Consider the following 13,622-nt stretch of genomic DNA (forward strand, 5'->3'; position numbering starts at 1 on the left):
ACAAGAGCACCCATCCACAAGGAGCTTACAGCTGGTGCCTAGCAAACAATGAAAGGTTACTCACCCTTCTATCATATAACTGCTGCACACATATTAAATTACCTGGGTACAGAAAAGTGGGCCTCAAGTATACAAAAATGGCTAGCAAATAAGAGTAGTAAACCTAAATATTTTGTATCTAACTGCTTACCCATTTCTGCATTAAAATTTTATGTGCCTAATTCAAGTTTTATAAGACCATGGTACTATTTTAATGGGATAGTGTCTAGTTATTAAAGACTTAGCTACATAAAAAGATGTACGCACCCACATTTATATAAAAAATCTGAAACAAAAGTAAACACATAATCGGCTCACTGCAACCTCCATCTCCCAGGTTCAAGTGATTCTCATGCCTCAGCCTTCTAAGGAGCTGGGATTACAGGCATGTGCCACCACACTTGGCTAATTTTTTGTATTTTTAGTAGAGATGGGATTTCGTCATGTTGCTGAGGCTGGTCTTGAAATCCTGAGCTCAGGGAATCCACCTGCCTCAGGCTCCAAAGTGCTAAGATTACAGGCATGAGCCACCACACCCAGCCCTCTTTTGGTAGTCTGGAAGCACCAATTTCACAACAATAATGCATTCTTAGGAGTTCCAGTATGAAGAATGCCAGTATTTTCAACACTGGAGAAATAAGAGGCAACCTCATGGAAAATAAAAGAGTTAAAAATCCATTTCACACTTGTAGGTTTTTTTTGTTTTGTTTTGTTTTGTTTTGTTTTAAAGTGTAATCCATTTCTTTGGTTTGGCTTTGGTAAAAGAGTAGAATGTTTGCTTATAAATATTGTAAAATATATAGCACTCCTTTGCAATGTGTTATTATTTAAAAAGTAAGTTCTGGATAAAAGTTCTGAAAAAACTTTCTCATTTCAAAACCAAGCAATTGTTTCTTTTTTTATTAGATACATATACATAAAAATGAAATCACAAATTGCACAGAAAACCTACCATTCCATAGGCCTGCTGTTGGACCCAGTTGATATAATCATTTCTTATGTCTATCAATTCTTGTACTTCATGTATATAAAATTTATCATACTGTATAATCTGTCCCATTTTCTCATTTACCTACAAAAGAAAATGTAATTGACATTAAATTTAACCAGTACTCAAGACAGACAAATTTTTTTTATTTTTTGAGACGGAGTCTCACTCTGTCACCCAGGCTGGAGTGCAGTGGCACAATCTCAGCTCACTGCAAGCTCTGCCTCCCGGGTTCACGCCATTCTCCTGCCTCAGCCTCCTGAGTAGCTGGGACTACAGGCACCCGCCACCATGACCGGCTAATTTTTTGTATTTTTAGTAGAGACGGAGTTTCACTGTGTTAGCCAGGATGGTCTCGATCTCCTGACCTTGTGATCTGCCCACCTTGGCCTCCCAAAGTGTTGGGATTACAGGCGTGAGCCACTGCGCCTGGCCAAGACAGAGAAATTTAAAATATCTAAAGAAAAAAATGCTTTGGGGATTTTCTTAGCTATTTTTTTCTTCCTACAAAAAATAATTACTGAGTGCCTACTATATGCAAAATGCTAGTTAAGTGCTACGGGAGACACAAAGATTTGTAAGATGTGATATCTGCATTCAGTACCCCAAAATCTAGAAAAGACATGTCTTTATAACTACAACACAGTATGAGATATGTAATGATTAAACTGTATATGGTATATATAAACTAGATACTATAAAGACTTATGGTTGGGAAATGGGACCTTAATAATAATAGCAGCTAATGCTTGTTAAGTGTTGCTCTGTGCTGGCATCTGATTAGAATAAACTTTAGGAGGTGATATCTGGACACGATGTGAAAAATGAAGAGGATGCAAATTACCACCCTAGAGATTACCTATTAATTACAAAGATAAAAACAAATCTTTACAGTGGAGAGCACCATCTTAATCAAGTGATCTAACTAATCATCACCAATACTGGAACAATGAAATATTATGTTCTTGGTGATATAGCTCAACAAGAAGCATACAAATGATCTATGAAGTAAAAACAGTTTAACCCAAATCCAATCAAGTCTCCTAATCTAAATTTTAGTTTATAGGAAATACAAGGGATAGAGGAACAAGTTAAATAAACATCACCATGAGGAAACAATGAGACAAATCCTGATTATGAAACTTTTATAAGAAAACTGGCCAAGAATCTTCAAAAAGTCAAGGTAGCAGGGATTGAAAAAAAAAAAGTTAGGAGCTATTCTAAATTAAAAGAGACTAGAGGAATTCTGGTACTAAATATGGCAGAATACTTTGTATCAGACTACTCTTCCTGGCACTAACAATTATAAACTCTAGACAATACATTAAAGAACAACTACTGTACTTAAAAACACTGGAGATCCACCAAAAGTAGGCAGAAACAGGAATGGACACAAGTAGAGGATAGAGCTCAAGCAGAAAGCAGCAGTCTTAATAGACAGACTGAAGCTGCCAGCACAGCCAGACAGTGAGGAATAAAAAAATCAAAGAAAGGAATCCAGAGGACGAAGCCCCAAAATCTATGTGCAAATTCCCCCCACATCCTTGGCTAACTCTAAACCATGAATGCACAATGCACAAAGTAAGACCTGCTAAAAATAAATAAATAAATAAATAAAACTCAAACCCAATAAACCAACAGAAAGCACAGCTGAGAGGCTACTCCTTTTTTTTTTTTTTTTTTTGAGACAAAGTCTCGCTCTCTTGCCCAGGCTGGAATACAGTGGTGTGATCTCGGCTCACTGCAAGCTCCGCCTCTCAGGTTCATGCCATTCTCCTGCCACAGCCTCCCGAGTAGCTGGGACTACAGGCGCCCACCACCACCTCTGGCTAATTTTTTTTTTGTATTTTTAGTAGAGACGGGGTTTCACCATGTTAGCCAGGATGGTCTCAATCTCCTGACCTCGTGATCTGCCCACCTTGGCCTCCCAAAGTGCTGGGATTACAGGTGTGAGCCACCGCGCCTGGCCAGAGAGGCTACTCTTACAGTAAGAGTTCAAAACAAGCATTTCCAGAGGAAAAGGGGCATATTTCATAATAATAAAAGGATTAATTCACCAAGAAGTCACAACAATCCAAAAACAGCAGAGCTTGAAAATATATGAAAGAGAAATCAACAGAACCATGATTATAGTTGGAGATTTTTAACACTGCTCTCATTAACTGATAGAAAAAAATAGACAAAACCAGCAAGTATAGATGATCTGAATAACAATTTAAACCAACTTGCACTCACTGTCATAACACTTCACCTAATAATTGTACATGAAATGTTCACTAAGATAGACCAAATCCTGGACCATACAATAAGTCTTCATACATTTAAAAGAATCCAAAGTATACAACATATGTTCTCTGTCCACAATGGAATTAAACTAAAATCAGTAACAGAAAGAGATTTGGAAAATCCTAGAATACTGGCAATTAAACAAAACACTTCTAAATTACTGAAAACTTTTCTTGAACCTGTGAGAGAGCTAAAGTTACAAGACAACCAAGTAGCCTGAATCCAAGGATCAACAAATACTTACAAAAGGTAACAGGGTACCAGAAATGGCTCATTTGTGGCAGAGAGAAAGAGGAAACTACTACTGTCATATAAGCAGAAGTAATACACTAAAATTTTAAGGATCACTTAAAGCTGAGTGTGGGGTAGCTTGATAGTATGAAATCCTGCAGAGTCCCAGGCAGTTGGCACTCACTCACAGCCTCTTGTCCATAGACTGCCACTGGGTGCCCATGAAAACAACTGGAAACAAGGCAGAGGGGGGGGAAAAAAGGAAACAAGGCAGAATATCAAGAGCCTCTCTCAATGGTACAAGGAATTAGCTGCCACATGAGAAAGGAACAAAGCCCCGTCACCCTGCCCAGATCCTTCTTTCACACAGAGCAAAAGCCTTCAGCCACTGAGGAAGGGGACGCAAACCCATGTCTTGTTGCTGAGGGAGGGAAAAACCTTCAATTCCTGGGAGGAAAGGTGACAAGAACAGTCCTAGGCTCAGAATCTTCTATCAGTAGGACTAGAGGTCTGCAATTGCTGGGGGAGGGAGCAGAAACTGCCACACAAAAAAATCGGAAGCAGAGTTTGGTTGCCACAGGAAGAGGGGAGGGAACTCTGACAAAGGTCCAGGCACACATAATCTACCTAAAACCAAGGCTATACCACAACAACCAAGAACCATTTCTGTTCCCTCTCCTCTACCAATCTTGAAAGCACTGAGTAACAAGCAATACCAGTTTACAACTGACAAGAGGAAAGAATGAGAACAAAATCCCTCTAAGGAGTAGGCATGCAAAGTGGGGCACAAACATTCACAAAAACCATTTGACACCCCACTTCCACCCTAAACACTGTACTACAGGCCTCAAATTCCTCCAATGTTAGAGGCCTCAAATTCCTCTAGCATTACAGGCCTGTAGTGTAATGAAGGTATTTATAGCAAATTAAAAATTCAATTCCAGCTTAACTCCTGACTAAATAAACTCAAATCCTTACACTAATACCAGATAGTAGAGGTGTACCAATTTATAAGCTTTAAACCTATTGATTTCAGTTTCTTACTATTTTATAGATAACCCAAAATTATGAGACATATCAAAAATCAACTTAACAGGCTGGGCATGGTGGCTCATGCCTGTAATCCCAGCACTCGGGGAGGAGAAGGCAGGTGGATCACCTGAAGTCAGGAGTTCACGACCACCCTGGCCAATGTGGCGAACCCCTGTCCCTACTAAAAATACAAAAACTAGCTGGCCGTGGTGGCACACGCCTGTAATCCCAGCAACTTGGGAGGCTAAAGCACGAGAATTGCTTGAACCTAGGTGGTGGAGGTTGCGGTGAGCTGAGATTGCACCACTGCACTCCACCCTGGGTGACAGAGCGAGACTCTGTCTCAAAAAAAAAAAAAAAAAAAAAAAAAATCAACAAACAAAACAAAACAAAAAAGTGTCTAGAGACAAAGCAATCAACAGAGTCAGATTCAGAGAAGACCCAAATGTTGGAGCTAGGAAACAGAGGCTTTAGGAAAATATTTTGAACTTAAAAGTAAAAACATAAAAATTTGTGGGATGCTAATACATCCAGGCATAAAAGAAAATCTATAGCATTAAATGATCATATTAGAAATAAAGGGTCTAAAATCAGTGATCAATGTTTCTGCTTTAAGAATCTAGAAAAAAAGATCATATTAAGCACAAATCAAGCAGAAGGAAGGAAACAAAGAAATCAATGAAAGAGAAAACAGAAAAACACTAGAGAAGAAATTAAAAGCAAATGAGTTTTCTGAAAAGATAATAATGAATAAACCTACAGTCAGACTGACCAAGAAAAAGAGTTGACACAATTTACCACTATCAGGAATTAAAGAAGAAACATGATTACATAGATATCTTGGTAAAACTGACTCAGGAAGAAACAGAAAACCTGAAATGTCTGTATTTATTTTTTAAATTTAATAGGAAATTTAAAATTTTCCCAAAAGAAAACTCCAGGGCCAAAATGATTTCACTGATGAATTATATCAAACATTTAATAAAGAAATAATACCAATCTTAATCAAACTTTTTCAGAAAATAAAGAAGGATCATTTCTTAATTCATTTTATGAAGCCAGAATAAACTTGATACCAAAAGCTAACAGCAATATGAGAAATAAAAATTACAGATCAATACCCCTCATGAACACAGATATAAACCCTCAATAAAATATTAGCAAATTAAATCCAATAATATATAAAAAGTATAATATAAATATAATGCCAAGTAAAGTTGATCTCAAGAATGCAAGGTTGGTTTAACATCCAACTATCAATGAATTTCACAATATTTCTGAAAAAAAGGAGAAAAAAAATCATCTGTTCATCTCAACAGATGGAAACAATATCTGATAAAATTCAAATCCATTTATAATAAACACTCTCCGCAAATGAGAAATGGAAGAAAATTTCTTCAAACAGATAAAACTCATCTAACCGCCCCCACCCCCCACCGACATTTAACATTATACTTACTATTAAGATACTGAATGCTTCCTTTCTAAGATTAGGAACTAGGCAAGAATGACCACCATAACCACTTATATTCAACATTGTACTGAAATTCTTAGTTAATAAAATATGCCAAGAAAATAACATGATTGTGTATATAAAAAAGCCAAATGAATCAATCTATAAGAGAATTACCAGAACTAAGAATTTATCAACATCATAGGGTAAAAGGCCAACACTCAAAACTCAATTGATTTTCTCTAGGCCAGGTACAGTGGCTCATGCCTGTAATCTCAGCACTTTGGGAGGCTGAGGCAGGCAGATCACCACAGTTCAGGAGTTTGAGACCAGCCTGGCCAATATGGTGAAACCCCATCTTTATTACAAATGTAAGAATTAGCTGGGTGTGGTGGTGGACGCCTGTAATCCCAGCTACTTGGGAGGCTGAGGCAGGAGAATCATTTGAACCCGGGAGGCAGAGGTTGCAGTGGGCCAAGGTCTCACCATTGCACTCTAGCCTGGGTGACAGGAGTGAAGCTCTGTCTCAAAGGAAAAAAAAAAAAAAAAAAAAAGGCCGGGCACGGTGGCTCATGCCGGTAATCCCAGCACTTTGGGAGGCTGAGGTGGGCAGATCACCTGAGGTCGGGAGTTCAAGACCAGCCTGACCAACATGGAGAAACCCCATCTCTACTAATAATACAAAATTAGCCGGGCATGGTGGTGCATGCCTGTAATCCCAGCTACTCGGGAGGCTGAGACAGAAGAATCGCTTGAATCCGGGAGGCGGAGGTTGCGGTGAGCTGAGATCGCGCCTGCACTCCAGCCTGGGCAAAAAGAGTCAAACTCTGTCTCAAAAAAGAAAAAAAAAAAAAAAAGAATTTCTCTGTACTAGCAACAAATAATTGGAAAATAAAAATTTAAAAAATCATTTACAATAGCATCAAAAACATAAAACATTTAGGAATAAATCTTTGGAAAGAGAAGGAATAAAAATTTTAAAAGAATATGCAAGATCCTTGAAAACTACAAAGTACTGCTGAGAGAAACTGAAGAGTCATTCACCATGTTCATGAATCAGAAAGGAGAGTAGCAAGACTCAACAAACAATTGCAAAAACCAAAATTTGACTGGACTCTAGTTATTTAAAAAGCACTAATATAAACAACATTTTTGCTATAAATGAGGAAATTTGAAATATGCATGCACAGATAGATGATATTATAGAATTATAGTTAACTTCCTTAAGAGAAATAATGCTACTGATGTTACACAGAAAAATGCCTATATTCTTAAGAGATGAAAGATTAAGTATTAAAGGATGATATCTACATTTTACTTTCAAATGATTCATGAAAAAAGAATATACACACACATATATAAAGCAAATGTGACAGCATGTTAACAACTGCTGAATCTAGAATGGAGGGCACACAGGTTTTAATTATATTTGTTTTCAATGTTTCCGTAGGTTTGAAGATACTGCAAATAAAAATCAAAAATGAAAGTGAATGGAAAACATTTAAAAAACGAAAGGTTTGAAGGAGAACATTCTAGGCAGAGAGAACAGCACCAGCTAAAGAGACACAATCTGTATGTAATTGCCCCCACCTAAACTGCTAAAGAGAATGAGCGGCACATGGAGCAAAACTGGATTCAACATGCAGTTGGGAAATAAGTTGACCTCAACTGTCTCTAGGTTAGCCATCCTCAGCCAAGGCTTAGGCTAAAACAAGGCCCAATCCCGTAGGAATTAGAATAAATGTTCATCATTGTATGCCAATGAGTTCTGGCATGTTTTGTTACAGAATATTACTATGGCAAAAGTTGATATATGGGGAAATAAGGTTTTAGATTTAAAAAGTAACAGAACCAGTTGTATTTTATGAATATTATTCGGCTGAGAGAGTAAGGTATAGTCAAGAATAAGTAGAGAGGCTGGCAGTAGGATTAGGACATTGCTAGAAGATTTAAAGTCTCTAGATAAGAATTCAGAGGTCATGGCAGCTAATGGATATGGAAAACAAGAAAAGAGTCAAAGACAACTTCAATATTTCAACCCTGGGTAAGAGTAATTTAAAAAATTACTGTACATAGGCTGGGCACAGTGGCTCACGCCTGTAATCCCAGCACTTTGGGAGGCCAAGGTGGGCAGATCACAAGGGCAAGAGATCGAGACCATTCAACGTGGTGAAACCCCATCTCTACTAAAAATAGAAAAATTAGCTGGGTGCGGTGGCACGTGCCTATAGACCCAGCTACTCGGGAGGCTGAGGCAGAAGAATCGCTTGAACCTGGGAGGCAAAGGTTGCAGTGAGCCGAGATCACGCCACTGCACTCTAGCCTGGCAACAGAGAGAGACTCTGTCTCCAAAAAAAAAAAAAATTGCTGTATACACACACACACACACACACACACACACACACACACACACACACACACACACACACACACACACATATACACACAGGGTCAGGAAAACAAGACAAACCTTTCTTAGTTGAAAGTAATGGCAGGACTGTCAAGTTACTCGAGAAACGTTTGCCTCAGAGACCTAACTGACAGTCATTTTCCTTAAAGGAGACAACTATAAGCTGTGGCAGTAGTTGAGGGAGAGGTAGAAAGTAAAACAAAAGGAGCCAAATGCAGACCTATAGAGATGTTGCACTTAAGAGAAGAAAAACCACCAAAGAAATAAATAAAGTTGATCTAACATACAAACTAAACAAAACTAGCTAACTTTCCTTTGAAGAATAACAAAAGTATTATAATTTGTGAATAATCACATATACACTAAAACTAAGGAATATCTGAAAGGGAACAAAATGAATCACTCAGTAAATATATAAATCTAACCAGACAATGCTGGTGTCCAAACAGGTGCTCAATAAATATGAGATGAATGGATGGACAGATAAAACTTAAAAGAGATATTGCCTATAGTTCTTACTTCTAACGGCACTTTACAAGGATCAGTCTGTATCTGTTGCATTTTCAGTGAGATGTATTATAATGTACGCTTATTGTTAATTTTTCGTAAAAAGAATTGTTTATACAATTTTCATGTTTTCTGAACTTTTGCCCTGAAGTATTCCTAATAGAGAAAGAGAACAAACACATATATAACACCATTACCCTACCTCATTCCATGGAGGGGCGTAGGGGACTGTCAGGCTTCAGTATGCATATCAAGAAGGGAAGCTAAAATTTTCACTACAATGCAGACTCTACCTTAAAATTCACTCAAATTTGGCTGGGCGCAGTGGCTCATGCCTGTAATCCCAGAACCTTGGGAGGCTGAGGTGGTTGGATCATGAGGTCAGGAGTTCGAGACCAGCCTGGCCAAGATGGTGAAACCCCGTCTCTACTAAAAATACAACAATTAGCCAGGCATGGTGGCGCACGCCTGTAGTCCCAGCTACTTGGGAGGCTGAGGCAGGAGAATCGCTTGAACCCGGGAGGCAGAGGTTGCGGTGAGCCGAGATCATGCCATTGCACTCCAGCCTGGGTGACAAGAGCGAAACTCTGTCTCAAAAAAAAAAATCACTCAAATTTTATGTTCCAATAATAAAATAAAAGCTATCATTAAAGTGGACTTCATGTACATTATCTCATTTAAACAGTCCTATGAAATGTATACTATTATTATGATCATAAAGATGAGTATACTAAGGCTTAGCATTTAAGAAACTAACCAAGGTCACATAAGTAACAGAGCCAGAAATATAACACATGCATTCTTTTTTTTTTTTTTTTGACAGAGTCTTGCTCTGTTGACACCTCCCAGGTTCAAATAATTCTCCTGCCTCAGCCTCCTAAGTAGCTGGGATTACAGGTGCCCACCACCATGCCCAGCTAATTTTTTGTATTTTTGTAGAGATGGGATTTCACCATATTGGCCAGGCTGGTCTCAAATTCCTGATCTCAGGTGATCCACCCACCTCGGCCTCCCAAAGTGCTGGGATTACAGGCGTGAGCCACCATGCTCAGCCAACACATGCATTCTTAACTCACTATATGACTGTCCAATTTGCTTGATCTTGTGGCTTAGCAATGAAGGTACAAATAATCCAATTTAAGAAGCACACATTTAATAATACTGCTTTTATTTTCACAGTTGATACTTTTATCTCCTCTAATTATTGACAAAAGCACTTTCAGTTCTTTTTTTCTCCCACTGTTTTGATTGCTTTATATCTGTGGCCAGGATACTCATTTGGGAGAAACTGACCAGAGTTATACTGCTATTACTAGCTTTCAAACAAAACAAAGACACCGAGTTTACATATGGAGACCAAAATTTTCATCCTAAAAGGGGTCGGCAAACTACAACCTGTGGGTCAAATGCTACCCACTGTTTTTTTTTTTTTTAAGTAAATTTTGCTGGAAAGCAGCCACTCCCATCCATTTACATGCTGTCCACAGTGGAGTTGAGCGTTGACTAGTTGCAACAAAAACTGTATGGCTCACAAAGCATAAAATACTTACTATCTGGTCCTTTACAGAAAAAGTTTGCAGGTCCTACCGTAGAGTCTTTAGTATTGTGCTTTAATCAACTGAAATAATTAGCCAAACTCTTTCTACTAAAAAAAGAAATATACAGAATAGTTATACAAAAAACACAATGGCTTTCCTCTCTCCAATATTTATGTTTATACATATACAAACTAATTTTTAATCACATTGGATTCTAAAATTTAGTGACTCTTGCAGAATATGATTCACATCCCACTGACCTCTGATATATATTTTTGTTTATCTTACTTAAAATTTAAAAGTGAAACCACAGTTTCCATCCCTAAAAGCAAACAGGTGGAAGAGGTGAAGCAATAGGGCAAAATGGAAAGCTCCACTGATTGTCCCAGCTGCATGGACACCAATTTAACAACTATCTACACAAAAAAAGCATCTTCCTGAGAACCAAAAATCAGGTGAGCACTCACAGCACCTGGTTTCAACTTCATATTGCTGAAAAAAAGAGATACAAAAAAGTCTTGAATCACCAACATCACCCCTCTCCCAGCCCCTGGCAGAGGCATTGTGGTGCAGAGAGCATTTCTGTGCACCGGGGAGAGAAAGAATGCAGCAATTGTGAGGCATTGAGCTCAGCACTGCCCTGTTACAGCAAAAAGTAAAACTGGATCAAACTTAGCTGACTCCTGTCCACAGAGGGAGCATTAAAACCCAGCCCTAGCCAGAGGGGAACTGTGGGTCCCAGTTGTCAAAATGTGAGTTCCTCTAAGCCTCACCATGGTGGGCTAAGGTGCTCTGGGGCCCTCAATAAACTTCAAACATAGTGCAGGCCACAAAGACCGCAACTACTAGGTAAGCCCAAGTGCAGAACTGGGCCCAGAGCCAGTGAGCTGGGGAGGCATGTGACCTACTGAGACACCAGCTGGGGCTGTTTAGGGACTGCTGGCACTACCCCTCCTTTAACCCAAGGCTGCACAGCTTGTGGCTCCAAAAGAGATCTTCTCCTTCCACTTGCGGAGAGGAGACTGGAGGGAAAAGTGGGGAGAACTTTGTCTTGCATCTTGGATACCAGCTCAGCCACAGCTGGATAGGGCACCAGTCAAAGTTGTGAAGACTGCTTTCCAGACTGTAGCTCCTGAACAACATTTCTAGATACACAGTGGCCAGAAGGGAACCCACTGCCTCGAAAAGAAAGACCCAGTCCTGACAGCTTTCATTATCTGTTAACTGAAGAGCCCTTGGGTCCCTGAATAATCAGCAGCAATATCCATGTACTAGGTACAAAGGCCTTGAGTGAGCCTGAAACTTCCTGGCTTCAGGTGAGACTCAACACATTCCCTACCATGGCAGCTATGGGGCAAGACTCCTGCTTGAGAAAAGTGGAGGAAAAGTAAAGGGGACTTTGTCTTGTACCTTGGGTACCAGCTCCGACGTAGGAGGGTGAACAAATTCCAGGACTTGGTTCTTAGATGGCATTTCTGGACCTGTGCTGGGCCAGAGGGTAAGTCCCATGCCAGGCAGCATTCACCACAAGCTGACTAAAGAGCCCTTAAGGACCAGGCATGGTGGCTCACGCCTCTAATCCCAGCACTTTGGGAGGCCGAGGCTGGCATATTACTTGAGGTCAGGAGTTCAAGACTAGCCTGGCCAACATGGAGAAACACTATCTCCACAAAAAATACAAAAATTAGCCAGCACAATGTCACATGCCTGTAGTCCCAGCTACTTGGGAGGCTGAGGTGGGAGGACTGCTTGAGCCTGGGAGGTAGAGAGGGTAGTGAGCCGAGATTGTGCCACTGCACTCCAGCCTGGGCAACAGAGCCAGACCTTGTCTCAAAAAAGCCCTTGGGCTGGGCATGGTGGCTCACACTTGTAATCCCAGCAAGTTTGGGAGGCCAAGGCAGGCGGATCCTTGAGGTCAGGAGTTTGAGACCAGCCTGGCCAACATGGTGAAACCCCGTCTCTACTAAAAATACAAAAATTAGCCAGGCATAGTGGTGCAGGCCTGTAGTCCCAGCTACTCAGGAGGCTGAGACAGGAGAATCGCTTGAACCCAGGAGATGGAGGAGCTGAGATTGCGTCACTGCACTCCAGCCTGGGCGACAGGAGACTCCGTCTCCAAACACAAACAAACAAAAAAACCCCTTGGGCCTCAAGGAAACACTGGCAGTATTCTGGCAGTACTCCCCACAGGCCCCTGGTGACAGTGGCCAAGGGGAGGTCCGGGGTGTTCCTCTGCAAAGGGGAGGGTTGAGTGGTAAGGACTATTTTGTGGTTTGAGGGCCAGCTCAGCTGCAGTACAACAGAACACCAGGTAGACTTCTAAGGTTTTTCACTCTAGTCCCTGGCTCCCAGACAGCACCTCTGGAGTCACCAAGGGCCTGGGGAAACTAGCTGCCCTGAAGGGAAGGACACAGGCCAGGCTGGCTTTGCCACCTGGTGATTGTAGAGCGCCAGCACCTTGAGTGAAGATAGTCAGTAGCCAGGAAGTTGTTATAACAGGCCTTGGGTGAGACCCAGTGCTGTGCTGGTTTCAGGTCTGATCCAGTGTAGTCCCACTGGTGGTAGCATCGCCACAGGGGTGCTTGTGTCACTCCACCCCCAGCTCCAGGTGCCTCAGAACAGACAAAGTTTGTTTTGGAAAAAGTAAGGAAAGAGAAGGAACAAGAGTCTCTGCCTGGTAATTCAGAGAATTCTTCCAGACCTTGTCCAAGACCATCAAGGCAGTACATTTATGAGTCTGCCAGAACCACAGCATTACTAGGTGTGGGGTGCCAACTAAAGCAGATACAGCTTCTAAGCGATGACAACATCCAAGTCCTTCTGAATATCTGGAAAGCCTTTCCAAGAAGCACGAAGACACACAAGTCCAAACTGCGAAGACTACAATAAATATGTAACTCTAACTCTTTAATGCCCAGACAGAGGGGAACATCTGTTAAGTTATCAAGACCATCCAGGAAAACATGACCTCACCAAATGAACAAAATAAGGCACCAAAGACAAATCTTGGAGAAAAAGAAACACATGACCTTTCAGACAGGGAATTCTAAATAGCTATTTTGAGGAAACTCAAAGAAATTCAAGATAATACAGAGAAAGAATTCTACCAGATAAATTTAACAAAGAGATTGAAATCAT

The 13,622-nt window shown here is 40.4% G+C and overlaps 1 protein-coding gene across 27 annotated transcripts in view; it reads right to left on the bottom strand.

Annotated features, from left to right (window-relative positions):
* Positions 1-13,622, bottom strand: part of HERC4 (HECT and RLD domain containing E3 ubiquitin protein ligase 4) — a 154,570-nt gene that overhangs the window by 45,608 nt on the left and 95,340 nt on the right. For all 27 annotated transcript variants that reach the window (XM_003830302.5, XM_055092894.2, XM_055092886.2 and 24 more), the window contains one exon: positions 992-1,111. In XM_003830302.5, coding sequence (XP_003830350.1) covers positions 992-1,111 — 120 coding nt within the window. The remainder of the gene's footprint in view (positions 1-991; positions 1,112-13,622) is intronic.

The sequence above is a fragment of the Pan paniscus genome, chromosome 8 (genome assembly GCF_029289425.2).
Source record: "Pan paniscus chromosome 8, NHGRI_mPanPan1-v2.0_pri, whole genome shotgun sequence".
Taxonomy (NCBI): Eukaryota; Metazoa; Chordata; class Mammalia; order Primates; family Hominidae; genus Pan; species Pan paniscus.